Source organism: Artemia sp. Qi Xiang Cuo, chromosome 2 (genome assembly GCF_049724085.1).
Source record: "Artemia sp. Qi Xiang Cuo chromosome 2, ASM4972408v1, whole genome shotgun sequence".
In the NCBI taxonomy this organism is placed as follows: domain Eukaryota; kingdom Metazoa; phylum Arthropoda; class Branchiopoda; order Anostraca; family Artemiidae; genus Artemia; species Artemia sp. Qi Xiang Cuo.
The window spans coordinates 84,425,073-84,444,699 of NC_142795.1; the positions used below are offsets into that span (position 1 = coordinate 84,425,073).

At 34.7% G+C, this 19,627-nt stretch overlaps 1 protein-coding gene across 1 annotated transcript in view; it reads left to right on the forward strand.

The window, feature by feature from the left end:
* The window catches only part of Iswi (nucleosome-remodeling ATPase imitation SWI), a 112,684-nt gene that overhangs the window by 344 nt on the left and 92,713 nt on the right, over positions 1-19,627 (forward strand). The window contains exons 2-4 of the mRNA XM_089103640.1: positions 8,464-8,535; positions 10,875-11,011; positions 15,261-15,500. Coding sequence (XP_088959766.1) covers positions 8,464-8,535; positions 10,875-11,011; positions 15,261-15,500 — 449 coding nt within the window. The remainder of the gene's footprint in view (positions 1-8,463; positions 8,536-10,874; positions 11,012-15,260; positions 15,501-19,627) is intronic.

Here is a 19,627-nt window from a genome sequence, read left to right on the forward strand (position 1 = left end):
TCGGAAATGAATTTTAGCCCCCCCCCCTATATATGCCAATTCAGGGTATATATTTCTACATTAGGGGGGGGGAATTTTGTTTCTGATGTAAATGGGAGGTAAGTTTAAACTTTACCCCCACCCCTAATGTAGAAATTATACTACCCTGAATTGGCATATATAGGGGGGGGGCTGAAATTCTTTTCCGATAGAAATGATTATTATATTCGTAATCAGCATAAAAAAAGGCATCAAGTGGTATATTCACTTTATGCTTAAGTCAATAATATGATTTGGTAGGCTAGATATTTACCCTCCTGGGTTCTGAAGTTTTCCTTCATGACAGGTGTTTTTTTTCTTAATTTAGGAAATATATTTGCATATCTTTAAAACCTTATAAATTGGAATTGAGCAAAGTTGTGAAGCTGAAAACAATTTTGTTGTAGCCAACTTTATTTAAGCAGAAGATATATTTTGCAAGGTTTCATGGTAAATATTTACAAAATCATATTATTGAGTAACAATTTGCTCCGAAGTGCGAATTAAGGTAATTAAGGTAATGCCTTTTTTAATGCTGATTACAAATATAATAACTATTTCTATTGGAAATGAATTTTAGCCCCCCTCCCTATACATGCCAATTCAGGGAATATAGTTCTACATTAGGGGGGTGGGGGTAAATTTTAAAATTACCTCCCATTTACATCAGAAATAAAATTTGCCCCCCCCCCTAATGTATAAATATATACCTTTAATTGGCATATATAGGGGGGGGGGCTAAAATTCATTTCCAATAGAAATGATTATTATATTTGTAATCAGCATAAAAAAAGGCATCAAATGGTATATTCACTTTAGTCATAACTCAATAATATGATTTGGTAAATATTTACCGGTTTCACTTTTATAACACACAGATTTTTCAAGGTCATCAAAGGTTAGGATTCTCTGGAGGGAGAAGGAACATGAGAGCAGAACATTCAATCACTTTCACAGTCATTAAGACTGTCTTCAACAGGATCTGCTGGCAAATCCAGCTCATCTCCTTTAGTTTTAGATTCTGATTCAGGTGACCATGCCTGTTCTGAATCACCCCCACCCTCTCTCTTAGAGCTAATTCTGTATTTATCTTAAGATTCTTTCAAAACAACTGCTGAAACACAAGGGCAATTAAACTAAAATAAGAATTTCTTTAAGACACTGTAGTCAGTAACAACACATTTGGTAGGCCGGTAGGTAGCAATTTGTTGAAAACCATGTTAAATCTTAGAAAAGAGCACTGGAACTTCCAATTGACTGAGCTCCCCCCCCCCCCCCCAAAGCTGATTCTACCACCCCTTCCACATGAAGTGCCTCTGGGAACAAATGGATGAACAAATATTAATACATTGAACCCCTATGGGTTGTTACCTCTACTATAGGTAATGCAATATGATTGCCCCTAACTTAAACAGGAGAGTAGAAATTTCAGTTTCCCTTCTAATGAAAATCCTGGAATTATCCAAGGGTAAAATAGGGGGCAATTTTCCACAGGGGGAGAGCGGGGGTCAGAATGTTCCTTGGGAGTATTTTTTGGGGGTTATGGGTAAATACCAGCTTGCAGGGAAAAGAGCATGAATACAAGATTTCTCTGAGATTTGAAATTTAAAATTAAAATGAGGATATTGATTCTGCTTTGGCCCTCCACATTGTTGAAAATCCAGATCATGTACGGTAGTTCTCTTTGATTTTTCTTCAGTTTAAATTAAGATAATCTGTCCACACTTTCAATGAAAATTAGGTCAGTAGACAAGCTAAGTCAATCACTAAGCAGAGAATTCTTGCCCAATCTAATTGTTGAATAGTCTTTTATTTATGCTAGATTGGTTTTTTGGTTTGTTTGATTCAGTCTTCTTCTGCCCAGTTAGAGTTAATTCAAAATATTAGTTTTCCTTCTTTTTTTGAGTAGGCTACTGAAGACAACTGGGTGGAAATCCCTGATGAAAAATCTGCCTCTATATTTTTTTTTTGTCTGCTGGCTGACATTACCCTCATTTTTCTTGGCTATTATTTTTTTTTAGTTTTGTCATATGTCAATCCTGCTTCTAGCCCTTTCTGTCTTTAACAGTTCACTGAACTAATGCAATTTTGTTTCAGCTAATATTTCACCATTTTAAAATTATAATTACCTATGCTATAATACTTTATTGTTCTGATAACAAGAGACCTAAGTCAGACAGACTGCCTTTTAAACCAGGAAACACAGCTATACACAAAACAAAGTAATATTCAATCTTTTTTCTGACAGCCTCTTTGTGCTTTTGTGCTCTGAAAATTGCAAGGCATTGTAAAATATGTAAGATACCAGTAAAATACATCAAATACCAGTAAAATAGGTAAAATACATAAATTACATAAAATAGGTAAAATTCCAATTTTACTGGGGTTCATAAAATTATGGTAAAATATATAAAATACCCAATTTTACCATGACCAATTTTACCAGTTACAACACTATTTTCAGGAACTTACAGGAACAGTGCCTCTTACTAGGATATCATATCCTGTTGTGGCACTTTCTAATCTCGGCTCAACATAGTGTGCCTAGTGCACAAAGTCATATCACTTTTGTATGTTATGTATTATGAATAAACACTTCTTTCTGTAGACGCTTGCCAAGATGGTTTTTGAAGCTGTTTAGAGTTGGTGCCAACACTACTTCTTCAGGGAACGAGTTCCAGTCTTTAACTGTTCTAAGTGACCAGATAGAAGATCTCTGTCTAGTTAATTCTGTTTGTCTTTGGATCTTTGCAGAATCACCCCTAATATAGACATTAGTCTGACTACAGAAGAATTTGTTGAACTTGGTTCTATCTAGATCCTTTCTTGATTTGAAAATCTGGATCAGGTCCCCTCTTTTTCTTCTATAGTTTATGCTTTGCAGGTTCATTTGTTTCAGGCACTCTTCATGTGTCATTTCTTTTAGTCCAGGGAGTTGTTTGGTGGCATGTCTCTGCACCTTTTTGATTTTGATAGCATTGCCAATGTATGAGGGACCCCAGACCATGTTTCCATACCCAATGGTTGGTTGCACAAAGGCTTTGTAGAGTCTAGTGAAGGTTTTAGTGTCTAAATGCCTAATTAGACCAACCAGCCTGCTTGCCTTATTTGCAATGAGATCTGTATATTGGTGGAATTTCAGCCCTAAGTCAATAAAGATCCCCAACTTTCTTTCACAATCAGTGTTTGATATGACTGAGACAGTGTTTGTTTTTGCTAATGTAAGGGTGTCATCAATGTTTTTTGGCTTGGGTCCAATCCATAATGTCTTGCACTTTTTAGCATTCAAGCTTAATCCTAGGCTCTCAAGATTCCTATTCAACATGTTAATGTTGCTCTGCAGGATGGTTGCATCTTCTCGTTTTGCTACTGGCCTGAAAAGCTTTGTGTCATCTGCAAAGAGCTTGACATGGCTGGTGATACCCTCAGTTCTGCTGTTTATGTGGAGGATGAAGAGTAGTGGCTCTATTACACTCCCCTGGATGATGTCACTTGGTATCCTACACTAGCTTTTGATGACAATGTGTCTTCCACATTAACAATCTGGCTGCAGTCAAGTAGAAAGGAAAATATCCACAAAATGATTTGCTCACTTATACCAAAGGTACAAAGTTGTGAGAGTAGGGTGCTATGGGGGACTTTGTCAAAGGCCTTTTCTACATCAAACAGAGGCACCAGAATACTCCGGCGACTGTCCAGGGATGTTGCCAACTTATTCATAGCCTCCAGGACCTGGTTTGTGCAGTTGCTTCTCGGCATGAAGCCAAACTGTTCTGCACTAATCAGTTGATTTTCAGATACAAAATTCATAATCTTGTTGCAGACCAATTTGTCCATAATCTTGGAGAGCTGGGAAGTTAAGCTTGTTGGCCTGTAGTTGGAGACACTGCATTCGTCCCCCTTCTTATGTATGGGCACAACATTAGCTTGTTTCCCTTTAGCTGGGACTATACCATGCTTTAGGGATGTATCAAACAGGTGAGTAAGTGGCTCTGTAAGCTCTTCAGCAGCAATCTTCAGCCACCTGGCTGCTATACCATTGGGTCCAGGTGATTTTTTTGGATCTTTTTCCCTGAGCAGTTTGAGCACATCACCTTTCCCAACCTTGGTTTCCTTCATCTGGGGTTGATTTGTTGGACTTACAGGGCTGTCAGTAGTAGTGCTGGCTTCTGGGGATTTTGTAGTGTATACTGAGCTAAAGAACTGGCTCAGTACTTCTGCTTTTTCAGCTGGGGTGGTGCCTTTATTGCCATTTTCTTGCTTCAGGTCAGGGATTCCAGCTCTACTAGTGAGCTTTTTGTTGATGTGTTTCCAAAAAAATTTTGGGTCAGTTTTTGCCTTGCTAGCAACATACTGTCCCTGCTCCTTTTCAAATTTTCTGGATTCACTGCGGACTTTGTTGCTAGCTTGTCAGTATGCTTTTTTGTTCTCATCACTCCTGAATTTTCTTAATTTCTTAAACTTCCTTTGTTTAATTGTAATCAGTTTCTTCATATTGGGATCTAATTTTGGTAGAGTTTTGGGACTGTTTTCTCACTAGTGACTGAGCAGCAAGCAGCTGCTGTTTTGATGATGTCAGTGACTAGTTGTAGCTGATTGTTTACATCATCATTGAGCTTCATGGATTCCCAGTCCACACTTTGCATCATAATCTTGTACTTAGCTGCATCTAACCTGGTTATGGTCTTCTTTGTATATTTGTTTGGCTTTGCAGGGTTTAGTCTAATCTCTGCTGATATGCTGCAGTGGTCACTTCTCCCCAGGGGTGCTGTGACTGCTATTTCAATAATTGTCTCAGGCTGGTTTTTTAGGAACAAATCAAGAATATTTTCTTTTTGACCATCTCCGGAACATGTTGGCTCTTGGATTAATTGGGACAGATGGCACTCATTTAGCACATCTTTAAAAAGATGGGTGTCTACATCTGCAGCAGTCCATGTTAATTCTGGCAGATTAAAGTCACCCACAATGTACACTGCTTGTTCCAGGATTTCTGCTTGCCTGGTCAATTCTGCTCTTATTTCCTCAATGGCAAGTTTCTTTCTGTCAGCCCTTCCAGATGTTGAGTGGTAGACACAACACACTGTGAAATTATCACTTCCTGTTGCTATATTTACAGTAACAAATTCAGTAGCCTACTGGATATGGTTTGATGGTGTACTGAGCATGATTCCACAAGATATTTGGCTGTGTATATGGCAACACCCCTGCTGGTTGTTTTGGGATTACTTATCAGGTTGTAGCTGTCTATCTGGATCTTACATTGCTCAATTGGTTTGCCATTTTTGGGGTTTACTTCAGCAATACAAATTATGTCAGGACACAAACTTGCTATGGTTAGCTTAAGCTCTGTCATTTTAGGAAGCAACTGGTCAGCATTACAATAATACAGCTTGAGGTTACTACTATTTACATGTGGCCTTGAGGCTTTGTCTGTTAAATTTTTCAAAGCAGAATTTTTCCACCCCTTGTTGGGAGAAAGAATCATCAGGTATGATGATTCTTTCTCCCTTGAGGATGAGGCTGCAGCCAACTGTCAGTTTGTGTTGTATTGTCTAGTAGGGAAAGAGATCACTGCTGCAGAGCTTCCAGCTTTTTGGCCATCTAATTTTGATGGTATTTGTTAGTTGCCTGAGCTGGGGGTCTTTGCAAGTTGCTTTAGAAATTTTTGTTAGTTTTGCATCACTGATGTGTAGGAATCTCAAAACCTGATGGATATAAGCTCTTCATGTAATCTCTTGTTGGTGTCTGACAAATGCAACCTACAGAGACAGCTGAAATGTCAGTGCTGGGTTGATAGGTGAGTGTCAGGTCATAAGGTTGGATCTGTAGCAGTATCCATTGAATTCTTGCTGGTGCTAAAGTAGGGGCTTGGAGATTATGTTTTCCAAGGGCCTGTAGATGGTTGTGGCATTCATCTTTCTGCCATATAGATAGTGGTAGAAGTGCTTACATCCAAACCTAATTGCATATAACTCCTTCTCTAGTTGGGAATACTTCTGCTCAGTCTTGTTCAGGGATCTAGAGGCATAAGCAATGACATTGCTATTGGATGACAGGTGTTCTCCAAGCTCATGGGATGAGGTATCAACAGTGAGATCAATGGAGTGACATGATAGGTCAAAGATAGATAGATTCAACACTGTAGATTTTTTTTATTTATATTGGGGTTTCTTTGTGTTTTTCTTTCCAGATGAACTTTCTGTTTTTGTAGGCCACAAAGTTTTATGTTCTTTGAAGAGATATTTGGTATGTACTTGGCTAAGAAGTTCAAGATGCCAAACAGAGTAGCTAGCTGCTCATTGTTGGCTGACCGGGAATTTTGTTGATGGCTCTCAGCTTTATGGGGTCAGATTGTAATCTGCTAGTGCTAATGATATGTCTGAAGTATGGTACACTTGAGACACAGAATTTACATTTTTCTTGTTAAACCTGACACCACATAGTCTTGCTCTTTCTAGGATAGCAAGGAGGCACTTGTTGTGTTTTTCAATTGTCACTTCAGATTAACAGGTTTTCAACAATCACCACAAAACCTTCAAGGCCCTTGAATGTTTCTTTAATTTTCCTTTGGAATTCATCTTGGGCTGATATTATCCCAAATAATTTTCTTTTGAAGCAATATCTGCCATGGATAGTGTTGAAGGTTGTCATAAGGGAAACTTCTGTGCCTAGAATGAGTGACTAATAGCCTGATCTGGCATCCATCTTGCTAAATTAATTGGTTCCATGTAGTTTTATAGTTGCATCTTCCAGTGTAGGTATGGGATAGAATGGGCACATGATTGCCTTGTTCAAGTCAACAGGATTTATGCAGATTCTCAGACTACCATCCTTCTTTTCAACAGCTACCATTGAGTTTTACCCATTCTGTGGGTATGGTAACCTTTTCAAAGATGCCTTCTTGTTCCATTCTACCAAGCTCTTGTTTTGGTTTATCTCTTAGTGATGCTGGAACCTTTCTGGCTAGATTAACTTTTTGGATGGCACCTTCTTTAAGGTGGAAATGACATTCCCCCTTGCATTTTCTGATGCCTTCAAATACATCTTGGAATTGTTCAATAGTGTTGTTGATATTTGTCTCTTTGGGTTAGTTCATATTCATTACCAGTTTGACTAGGTTCAGATTGATTGATCTGAACCCTACAATAGGAACAGAATCTTTTTTGACTATATAGAATTGTAGTTTCAATACTGCTCAGGACTGATCTGATAGGTGCCTGTGACCTGACATTTTCCTCTGACTGGGATTCTTGATCCACAGTAGCTTGTTAGTTTTTGAGCAGATTTGAGTTTGGTTGTTTAGGCTCAGTGTGTTGAATGCCTCATCCCTGCTGTTTGACAGGTCCACCATATGTAAAAACGCATTGTCTTCCTGTTCAGAATCAGCTCCACTGTTGTTAGCATCTGTCACAATGTTAATGCCTTTTGTGGTTTTGTACACTTGAGTAAAGTGGTTGAGGTTGTTGCACTTGGTGCAAGTCTTTCCCTTAGCTGGGCACACATTGGCCTGAGAGTATGTTCCTCCACAGAAGTAACACTCTGGGTTTTCTTTCTGTTTTGTGCCTGTCACCTTGCTTAGGCAGTTGGTAGTATTTGCTTTTCACAATATAATCAATTTCTTTTTTCATCAACAATTCCTTTCCTTTAAATATTTGCACTTTGTTTGGTTTTTTTAATTTGTTGGTTATAAAAAAAAATTAGAGTGGTTGAGTCTTTCCCTTCACATGGTTCTACCTGTCTCTTGAGTTCTGTTATAAAATTTTCAACGCTTTCGTTTTCTAACTGTTCTCTTATTATATCCTGACATTTTCTCCCCCCCCCCCCAAAAAAAAATATCCAACTTGTAAAAATGTAAAAACAAATTATATAAACAGATCTGTAAAGTGTTCTGAAGATTTTTAGTGCAAGTTAGGTTTAAGTTAGGTTCTATATCTTAAACTAGTAGATAGTTTAAGATATAGAGTTAAAAAGCCACTTTTCATATTTAATTTGTTTTCTTTTGTTTGTTTTTTTGTTTAATTTGTTGTTCAAAAAGCATTCCTGTGGCTCTCGATCCCCCTACTTCCCGGATCTCAGTCCCTGTGACTTCTTCTTTTTTCATAAACTGAAAAATGTCCTTAATGGCTGTCATTTGGGGATTTTAAAAATTGCCCAAAAGACTGTAATGGACATAATTTAGACTGCAATGGTTGAAGACTTCCAGCACTGTTACAAAAAGTGGGAATAACGTCTCTATTAGTGAGTAGCTGCCCAAGGGGACAACATTGATGTTTAAAAGAGATTAACTGTGTTTAGTAAAAAATACTCTTTGTTTAGTAAAAAAAATATATTTTACATTTTGAGTATTTATAATTTTAAATCATAATCATTATTATATATTAAGATCAGCCAAATATAAATTCAGTATGAAGCTATTATTACTTTCTTTTTTTCTTTAAATAGGCTGAGGAAGATGAGCAAGAAGATGGACCAAAGATAAATGTTGTGGAAGAAAAGGACTTCACTAAGAAAATGGTAAGTTAATTTTGTAGTAGTTTGTGCACCCTCTGGCTTGTAATTAGCTGGGAATACAAGATAAATTATATAGTTGGATGGTTGACATATCACAAAACAAAATCACAATTGTGATTAAAATTTAATAGAACTCTTCAAGACACCTGAGAGAAAAATAAGATTTTGAGTTATGGAGAATAAAGTGTGCCACCCCACAAGAGATGACAGAGAGGATGGCACTATAAAAGAAAATAAAATGCAGTATGTGCTAAATTTTTCATGTTTGGAAAAAACAAACTTTTTGTGACAAAAAAGTATTTTTTCCTAAATTTTGTCCACCCACAGGCAATTTTCCAAAGACTGCCCTCCCTCCCCCGCCGGAAAATTTCTGCAGGCTTTCTTGTATCATAAGTTTAAATATGTTTATTTGTATTTCATACAACAATTTCAAATCCTAAAAATAAAAATTAACTTGATTAATTCTTAATTATAAACTTTGTGTTATTCTCTTAGCATGAATTATTTAGTTCTATGATTTGTTTTCAGTGCTTGAGCTTTTTTAGACTAATCAAACAGTTGTGGTAACAAACTGTAAGTAAGGAGCAATGTGGCTGAATAGTAACCAAAACTAAGAAATAGAGTCTTGATAACAATAGATACATAAAAAGAATCAAATTTTGATGCTTATTCAGAATATATAAAATTCATCAAGTTTAATGTCACCCATCAAAAGTTAAGAGCCTGAGAAAATTTGCCCAATTTTGGAAAAAGGGGGAAACACCCCCAAAACATCAATGATCTCACTGAAACTTAAACCATCCGATTCAGCATACTAGACATACATACTATAGAGGTTTCTAGCTCCTATGTACAAAAATATGGAATTTTGCATTTTTTTTGCCAGAAGAAAGATCATGGATGCAGGTTTTTTTTTTCATTTGTTTGTTTTCCCCAGGGGTGATCATATCGAATCTGTGAACTTAGAGGATCAAGAGATAGCTCATTTGATCAAAAATTAAAAGCTCTTTTGTTCTTTTTAAGGGACCAAAAGTATTGGAGGTCAGCTAGCCCCCCTCCCACGACCCTTTTTCCCCACAGTCACCTGATCAAAATTTTGAGATAGCCATTTTTATTCTATTTTTTCTGTTGATGTTTTCTAAACACATAAAAAACAACGTTTTCTGGCAAAAAAACGTTTAAAACTTTTATCACCTCATGGGTGATTTTTTGCAGATCCCCCCTCCCTTGGAAAAGTTTTACTGACGTCCTTGTACCAAAGCTTAAATACGTATTTCGGTGTTTCTTAAATACGTATTGTATTTAAAACGTAGTGTTTAAATACACGTAAAACGTGGTGTTGTTTAAAACGTATTTTGTATGTTTTGCTGTGATAACTTCAAAATTAAGCTTATTTGGCTGTCCTATGAATTGTGGCCTTTGACTTTTGGAGCAAAAAACATGTCAATTGGTATAAGGATTGTTCCAAATTAAGGAAAATGCAATAGATGTGTTCTGGTCAAACTTTACTGCATTTGTTTTGACCATTTTGTCCTTTGTGATTCAGATATTTTCGCTTTCTTAAAAATAGTATTTTAAATAGAACCCAAATAAATTAATGTACCACTTTGGAAAAAAGCAGATTTTTGACATTATTTTTGGCATTTCTAATATAATTCAAAAGCTAGATATGGAATAGGAATTCCTCTAGTATGGCCATAGATATGTTATTTTAAATAATTTAATATCAATACGATTGTGGATATGACTTATGCACTTCTTCCCCCTTGCCATCGTCTTATCTCCAATTTTCATTGTTGACTACTTATTTTTTTCTTGTGTTTGTTTTCTTATTCCTACTCCTGCTTTATACTCCTTTTGAAGTGTTTGGTCATAAGAAAATTGATTAATTAACATATCACAGATGTTACACCTGTTCTCAAAGAAAGGATCAGCAGGATAACATAGATCAGGAGGATCGAGGGTGATTGAACATACATTGCGCTCCTGATTCCCCTTCTGATTATAGCCCAAAGAACGATTTTTGGCTATTATTTCAGAATTTTTTTCGCAAATTTTGTAAATCTTGAGTAAGTCAGCAAAAATTTTGTAAATCTTAAAACTAAAATCTAATTTTTTATGCAATATAAGAGTTCTGAGTAGATTATTTTAACTGTGTAAATTAGTTAATCGTTTAACTTTTTAATTAATGAATTAAATGTAAATTAGTTGAATTAGCAAAATGAATCGTAAATAAAGTGCTTGTAGAATTAATGTCATAGCATAAAAATTGTTGATATTAGTTTTTTTGCAAAAAGAGAATTCTGTTTTTTTTTCAGCCGATTTATCTTTTCTGTTTCTAGGAAAAAGACAGAGCCAAGAGGTTTGAATATCTACTAAAGAAAACAGAGCTTTTTGGGCATTTTGCACAGGGTGAAAAAAGTCCCAAAACCAAGAAAGTGGGGAAAGCACGTGAAAGAAAATTATCTGAAGCTGGAGAGTATGTATTGCATTTACTCAATTGGAAATTTGATCAGTTAATGAACTTGAACAAGTGAAAGGGGTGTAAGGATGTGTTACATGCTAATATGCAGGAAAAGAAATAATTGACGTAATTTGTTGAGTATTCTTAGGCTTTTTGAAACCTATTATCAAGGTTTTTCATAGTCTGAATGTGACAATGCTGTTTTTCGACTGTTTTTAGTTATACTAAATAAAAGAAACGAAAAATTACTGTTATAAATTATCCTAAAATAGATATATTAATAATAAATCATTACATATATGTATATATATTCCCAAGAAACATCCGAATTTCAGGTGCCAGGTGAAGCTTAAAAACGTCTGGTCTTGCTGTAAAAAAAAGAAAGAAAAGGAAATCAGCATTATTTATTAATTCTATTAAAGGTTGGTGGGACTAAATTAACGCCAAATAAGCGTTATTTATTTATTCATCTTATTTGGGTTTGTTAGTTCAATTCTTTGGCCAGGCTCCAGTGTTATTGTTAAGATTTCTGAAATGTAATGATGACTTTTTGCAGTGTTTAAATACGTTTTTAAACTCATAATAAATATAATAGTTTCATTTAAGTCACCACGAAAGACTGGAAAGGGGGTAAAGCCACTGAAGCCTTTTTCAAGCTATTAGCCAACGCCTTTGAATGTATTGTTTGTTATTTTTCTGTTTTTTTTTTCTGTTATTGTCTGTTTTTTTCTGTTTATTGTTTTCTGTTATTAAAAAAAAAAATATTATTATTATCTTTTCATATACTCCATTGTGTGACATTTTATGTTTATTTATAGTGGCAGTGGCGGATCCAGGCCCCCCCCCTAACGTAGTCTAAAGTAGTGTAATTTACCTAATTAACGCCGTTTGCGTTAATTAAACTTGCTCCTAACGCAAGTTTATCCGATCAACCTATTTTGCCCCCCCTCCCCCCTAAAAAAAAAAATCCTGGATCCGCCCCTGTATAGTGGGCAATAAAAATTATTTATTTATTTATCAATAATTACTCTTAAGTATGGAAATGTAATTCTTGAAAGGAAATAATTTCAAAAAGAGATAGTACTAATATTGAATTCACCAATCTTTTGGTATTTCAAGGATATACTGTTGGTAATTTTAAATAAAAAGTTTTGAAAAATATTTATTTACTTTGCTGTTTCTCTAGCTAAATTTCCACAAATTGAAGCACACGTGCTTCAAATGAGTACCTAATTTCTTCATAGTCATCAAATATAACCATAACGATAGGAAAAGACTGTTGGGAATAGAACCCATTGTGGATATTTTGCTGTTTGAAAATGCTTGGTTTAAGTATTTATAAATTGCGGTTCTATGCTCGGTATAGATACACTTATGAATGAAGATTATGTCTTCAAAAGGTACCATTTGATTGTTCAGTAAGTAATTTCATAACAGGTTAAGTATTTAAGGCCATTCGATATCATAAATGTCATTTTGTGAGTCTCAGTATCGGCTGACATTCTCAAAGATCAAGGACCCATTAGCAAATTTTCCCAGCACCACAGGAAGCTTCCGACGCAATTTGGTAAAAATAGACTAAAGATCTAAAATGTCTTGACAGTTTGATAAGCTAACGAGTGGGTAGTTTAAAACAAAGAAAACCTATAATATCTTACTAATTCTCAAGGAAAACGCTGTCAATTCAATTTTCAAACAGCATAAATAATATGTATCCTGTGCCAGCAAGGTTTTCAATCAAGGTGGGAACTCCCAAAGCTTTCAAATTATTCAGTGCTACTTCTTTAGAGCTAGTTATAATGTTTTCCCAGCAGGTGTACTAGAATGTTTTTAGGTATTGTCCTTTCCTGAACATTAACATGAAAATTTTGCTTCATTCAATCAAAAAACATAATTCACGCTTTTTAATGATGCAAGTTTCATTAAATCCGAATCTTTAATTCTCTATCTCCGACTCAAAAAAGGAGAGGTTAAATGATTTTTCCGAGATTTCTAATAAATTAGGTGCCGGCTTTTAGTTTTCCATCGTTTATTCGGGTCTTTTATCAAAGCTATAGAAGTTATGGTAAGATTGCCGAATCAATTCTGAATAGTTTGGCCACAAAAACTAAAAAAGTTTATAATGGACAAGATAAGATGATTCTTTATGATATCAAACGGCCTACTGGTTTTACTTCTCGGGGTGGCTGTTAATACTGATGCTGTTTTTTTTTTACCACGTTTTACTTAACTTGCTTTCTCTGTCACCAAGCGCTTCCTCTCATCTGATTTTGTTCAAAATTTGTGTACAACTTTGCTTTACCTAACATTTTAATATTCTGATATATTTGAATCTTAAAAACACTGAATTATCCTACCATTTAATTTTTCGGTTCTAAAGAATACATTTGATATACATACTTTAAACATAATTTAAACTTGGTGCGCATTTTACTTAAATCAAGAACTGTGAATAGTTAGATATCAATAGGTAGTTGACTGGAAATGCGTACCATGTTTAAATTATGTTAAAAGTATATATATAGGAAGTATTTTTTAGAACCGAAGGATTTATTTCCCCCTTTTTCGTCCATTTGTAAAACGAGGTTTTTCAAAAGTTTTTTTTATAAAGTATTTATTTTGTTTAATTAATATTCTCTCTCAATATTTATAAATTGAGTTCATATGTTCTGTATGACTTCTCTGAATGAAAGTTTTGTTAATAATGTTGTTCTTTGTTTGTTCAGATAAATAATTGCATCTATGCCTATTTTTTGTCATTTTAATGGGGAAAAATTATTTATATTTGTCTCTAATATTCACTGTTCAGAATATTAAAAAGGGTCCATATTTTACACAGTATTTGACCTTTAACAATACAGTTGCCAATAATCATGCCACAGTTTTTGAAATTATTACCAATTTTTTACCTTGTAACCTTTTGCGGGTGCCCCCCCTCTAGATCTCAGGGATGTTTTTTTATACCTTCTAACAAGCAAGAAACTTGTCATAAGTGCATGGGATCTAATCGCATGTTCTATGTTGTCAAAGAGCATTTTCTATTGAAACTTGTTGGGTTAGATAAAACAGACATGGGAATGAAGGGGACTTGCCCAAGACCAAAATAAGAGTTAAGTTTTATACTACATTTCAAACTCTGATTGGAAAAGTCAAGCAAGGGGTCAAATTTTGAAAATAGAAAAAGTATTACTTTTTATTAAAAAAAAGAACTAATCTGTAATATAGATTCCAAATTTAGGGGTAAGTTGCGGATAATTATCTATGTTTATAGGTGTAAACAGTAAATGTGTAAATTTATTTTGCTTGCTAAAATATATGTTATAATATTATGAAATTTATTTTAATGAGAAGATGGTGTATATGAACATAGTGTTTGTTGTTTTAAATTAGAAAAAAAGGGATTATTATAAAGAAATTCTGTGGACAAAATTTGCTTTTAAAGTCTTGTCTTTTGAAATCTTGTAGTGTAGATACAGTTATTCTGTAATAATTTTTTTTTTTTTTTTTGTTTGGTCAAAGCTCATATTTAAGAGAAGGAAGTTGGTTTTGGACAAAAAAAGGCCTATCAAACCTGTTTTTTCAACTTATTTGCTTTTTCTTACTTTTTGCTCGCTTTTTTCATAGACAATTAAGATATAGTAACATTTTCCTGAACTTCTTATATTTATTTCCACCCTGTTTCTCCAATCTGTAGCCACCCAGGCCAAGTGGATGGTATGCTAGACTTGAATCCTGTGTCCTATAGGGAGGAGGGTTCAAATCTTGCTGCAGCAAATCCTTTGACTTGGGTTGGGTTTTAGTGATGGGACTGCAAGCTCAGCCACCACGAGGCTGGAGAGCTTAAGGTTAAACAAATTCCCAAGTTAAATCTGGATCTCAGGTGCTTGGTGAGCTGAAAAAACCCCTGGCCCTGCTGTGAGAAGAAGAAGAATCTGCGTCCTGTGAACACCTAGCTTAAAGTTTGTTATGTTAAAATTGGTGTCATGTAGGGCCATTTAGTTAAGCATAAAGAACATATTGCTCCATGTTCCTTTTTATTGGACAAAATTGGGATGTTTTCCTCCCCTTTAGCTGAAATTTATTTTATTTGTTTAAAAAAATAGTGCATAAGAAAAAAAAGGCAAAGGATGCGGCACCAGACTTTAGAATTCAAACCGACGGTGGGGATATCTGTTTCATAGCCCTTCAGCTAGGAAATGCAATGGGGGGTTGGGGCCAGCAATCTTATAGTTACTGCCATGTTTAATCAAATTTGTACTTGTAGCCACCGTCATCGGATGACTGAACAGGAAGAAGATGAAGAATTGGCAGAAGATTTGAATAAAACCGAGGGTATTGTAACGCGATTTGACTTTAATCCTCCATATATCAAAGGAGGTGAAATGAGGGACTATCAAGTTCGTGGTCTCAATTGGATGATTCAGCTCTTTGAAAATGGAATTAATGGAATTCTAGCTGATGAAATGGGTCTTGGAAAAACCTTGCAAACCATTTCACTTCTTGGGTAAGAGTTTTTTTTTTTAGTCAATGTCTGGGCAATGCCAGATGTGGCAATGCTGCTGAGCGTAGCACTCTTCATTGTTTTTGGCTAGACAGGAAATTATAATTAGAGAGCTTTACGAGATAGCAAATGCGTTAAGTACTAGCATGAACTTAAAAAATAATGTGTTATGACCGAAGTTTCTAAAAGTTTTTAAACTCCCTTTTTGCATTGAATGAATTAAAAAAAGAAAAATCGCCGAGAAAATGTTTTTTTGTTTTTCTCAAAAGAAATATCCCACATTTCTTTGAAAAATTGAGTATTGCACATCTCAACATGAGTTCAAAATGATCTAAATAATTTTAGGCTGTGAAAATGAAATTAATGGGATTCTAGCTGATGAAATGGGTCCTTGAAGAACTTTGCAATTTATTTCACTTTTTAATTCAGAACCCTTTTTCTTCATATCTAGATGATTGGCTATAGCATAAATTTTTTTACAATCATGCAAACATAAAACCTCAATATCTAATTGCTTCCTGTAAGGTTCGTGAAGCCTGTCACTAAGGAGAACACATTGTATACAAACAAAAAAGATACGATTATAGCAAACGCGAAACCCATATGTGTTCATTCAGCTTATAAACAATTACAGATTCGAAATATAAAAAAACAACCACCAAAACAACTTGCTGATTATTCATCTTCTACATGGTCTGTTATGTATACTCTAATATATATATAAAAAAAAATAAAAATAAAAAAATCATGTATCATGCTGGTATCAGTCCCTCAGATGTACAAAAACTCAACACTCACGGGTTTGAACTCAGCCTTGGTAGATTCAGTACGAATTGACTTAAAACTGATGCTTGGCAGTGTCACCAGAGAGAGCCAGACTTCAGCAGTTTGTCTCCAGGGTGGTCTGTTATGGGCGAGGGTTAAACCGTTGCTTGGTTTAATGCTTCTCGTAGTGGGTTGATCACATATGACATCCGCCCACTTTTTGTGTGGTCTTCTTCAGTGGCATTTCTCTCAACAATGTCTCTCAAGTATACAATAGCGCTTGCAATGTTTGATTTTGACCGGTAAGGAGTTCAGTGTTTTGCCACTAATAAGAATACTTACTCGTTTATTTGTGGCTGAAATCAGGTGTTTTCACCTCGTCCTGTATTAATGTTCTTGGAGAGCTCATTGGACCATGTTGAGCGACCTTCTGCCTGCTTTTCCGATTTACGATCTATTGAGTTGGCATCGGTGATCGAACTTTCTGAACACCCTTGCCAGTTTGGAACTGGAAAGATCCCACCAGTTCTTTCTCTGTCCTCCTTGGTGTCTCTTCTAGGAGCTAACAGGCTCGACCAGAAGTATTTGGCCCGGCATGCACTCTGGTGGTTTCTGTAACACATTCCCGGATATTTTCAGACGGCGTTTTTAATATTGAGCACACCACCACTCTGAGTATTGCACTTTCGACGTAAATCCTCCTAGGAGACATGGTCGCCTATTTGTATTCTAAGAATTCTTGGTAGACAGGTATGTTAAAACACCTTCAGTGTATCTAGCTTTGTCGACCATGTTTTGCATCCGTAGAGGAGAACGGTGCAGATTATTGGCATGCAAGTCCGAATTTTAGTTTGGACACTAACTTCTCGGCGATTCCAAAATTCACTTTTGGATATCAGCGTCAGGAGATCCGTCAGTTCAAAGCTGGAAACGTAAGTATAAGCCTCGGTATGAGAAACAGTTGAATTTATTTTTAGCTGAACTTAATTAACAGTGAGTGAGAATGGTCCTGTGTGGTTAATAGCCATGAATGTTGTTTTCTCTGTGCCGACTTTCAAGCCGATTCAGTCTGCCGAGGCCACAACACCATCGAGCATTTTTTGGGCTCCTGCTCACTGAAGAAGGCTTGGTGAAGATCCTTTAAAAAAAATCCGTAATTTCCCCTATTATTTAATGATTGGCCGAAAATTATCTCCTTTGTTGTTTTGACCCTTTGTTCCTTTAATTTCTTTTTTCTTTTCTTCATATTTCCCTCATTAAGATTGTCTAGAACCTTGCCTAGGGTTATCAAACTCCTCTAGGTAACGTTGGTCTAGATGATACTCTAAGGAAATAGGTTTTTTCTTTATGTTGTTATTAAGGTTATTACTAAATACGGTAGATGTAACGGTATATATACTTGAAAATAAAATCACTATTTAACAATGGATAATAAATAGCAGCGGGTGACATCTTCAATTAAGACTATGAATGAAATAACTAAACTCCAAATATTCGGTTTCATGTGTGGAAACATGTATTAGCGGAAAGGTAAAAGTAAAGGCGGAAAGGTAAATAAAAGGCGGAAAGGTAAAAGTATTAGCGGAAACAGAAAAAGCGGGACTAAGATAAGCAGCTAAAATAAACATGAAAACAGCATAAAAAGATAAAAACTATATCAAAAGAAAATAAATTGTCTGGAAAACTGTTACAGCTGACGTATGTCATAGTTAAAGGTATATATATATATATTCTGAACTTATTGGAAGGCTGTTAAGACAGAGGCTTATAGATTCGGAGAGCGTTTGTAGCTGTGTTTTCCCCAGGCGGCTTGATGCTGTAGTGAGTTGTTAGTAGCAGCATTAGTAGCAAATAAAATGAGCATTGCATGCAGAATAACCGGAAACGATTTTAATTTAGACAGCTAATAAAATAATTACGCCCGGATATCTGGGTCTACCATATCCGAAAACCTGTATTCGTGAGAAGTGAAAAGAAGCAAAAACTTTGAAAAACTAAGATAAACAGTTAAAATATAAAAGAAAACAAAATTAAAAAATGAAAAAAAACGAAAGAAGTGGCATCTGCAAAACTGTTATAGTTGTTTGTCAAAGATCCGGACCACTTTAAGCAGAATTGGCCCTTTGTGTTGGTATATATTTCTATATTTTAAGTTTTATTTATAAATAGAAAGGCTATATGGTATATGGATGTGTACTTAGTTTCTTGTTATAGTTGTTATAAACTGTTATAATTGTTTGTCAAGGGTGCGGAACACTCTAAGTAGAATGAGCTGTTGTCGTTGGTATAGATAGATAGATAGATAAGTGTATTAAAGCCAAAAAATACGGCCATGAACACAAAAAGAGCACAAATATAGTAGACTTACATCAGCTATAATCGTAAAAAGCACAAATATAATGAACTTGTATCAGACAACATCAACAAACACTTAAATGAAACATACACTTAAGAACATAATGCTTTAACAATATATACTTAGAAACCTACACTTAATTAGTTTTTTTTTAAATTTAACTTGAACTTAACACTTTAGTAGCAAAAGAAAAATGCAATGCAATTTCTTAAACTTGATATAAATTGAAAAATAAGTTAAGCTTTACTCGTTTTATTTAACAACAATTCCAGATTTTTGTTTAAAGGATATATATATATATATATATATATATATATATATATATATATATATATATATATATATATATATATATATATATATATATATATATATATATATATATATATATATATATATATATATATATATATATATATATATATATATATATATATATATATATATATATATATATATATATATATATATATATATATATATATATATATATATATATATATATATATATATATATATATATATATATATATATATATATATATATATATATATATATATATATATATTTAAGATACCTTACTATTTTAAAAATAAACTGAGGTGACGTACTATATGAGACACTGGAAATATCAGCTCATTTTTTACAAATATCCCTTCCCTTATCGTAGAGAGCCCCTGGTACCGGCTCAAGCAATGCATAAATAATCCTCTTTAACGTTGCAAAGGGACAAGTATATCTGACTTCATAGGGACATCTTTCTTTAGCATATCTTTTAAATCTTGCGTTAATTGGCAGGTTGTTAGCCCTGAGTTGCATCCACAGTGTCAAGTATCTAGCTGGTAAATTCAGCTTAAGGTAGAACTCCTGCCCATAAAGCACCTTAGCCGCTTTCCCCAAGCCTCTGCTCCGTAATGTAAAATGGGCATTATTCTTGATAAAAAGACCCTTCTATGTAACGCAAGTTTTCTATTCCCATTACATTATTCCGGAAAATTGAAAACATTG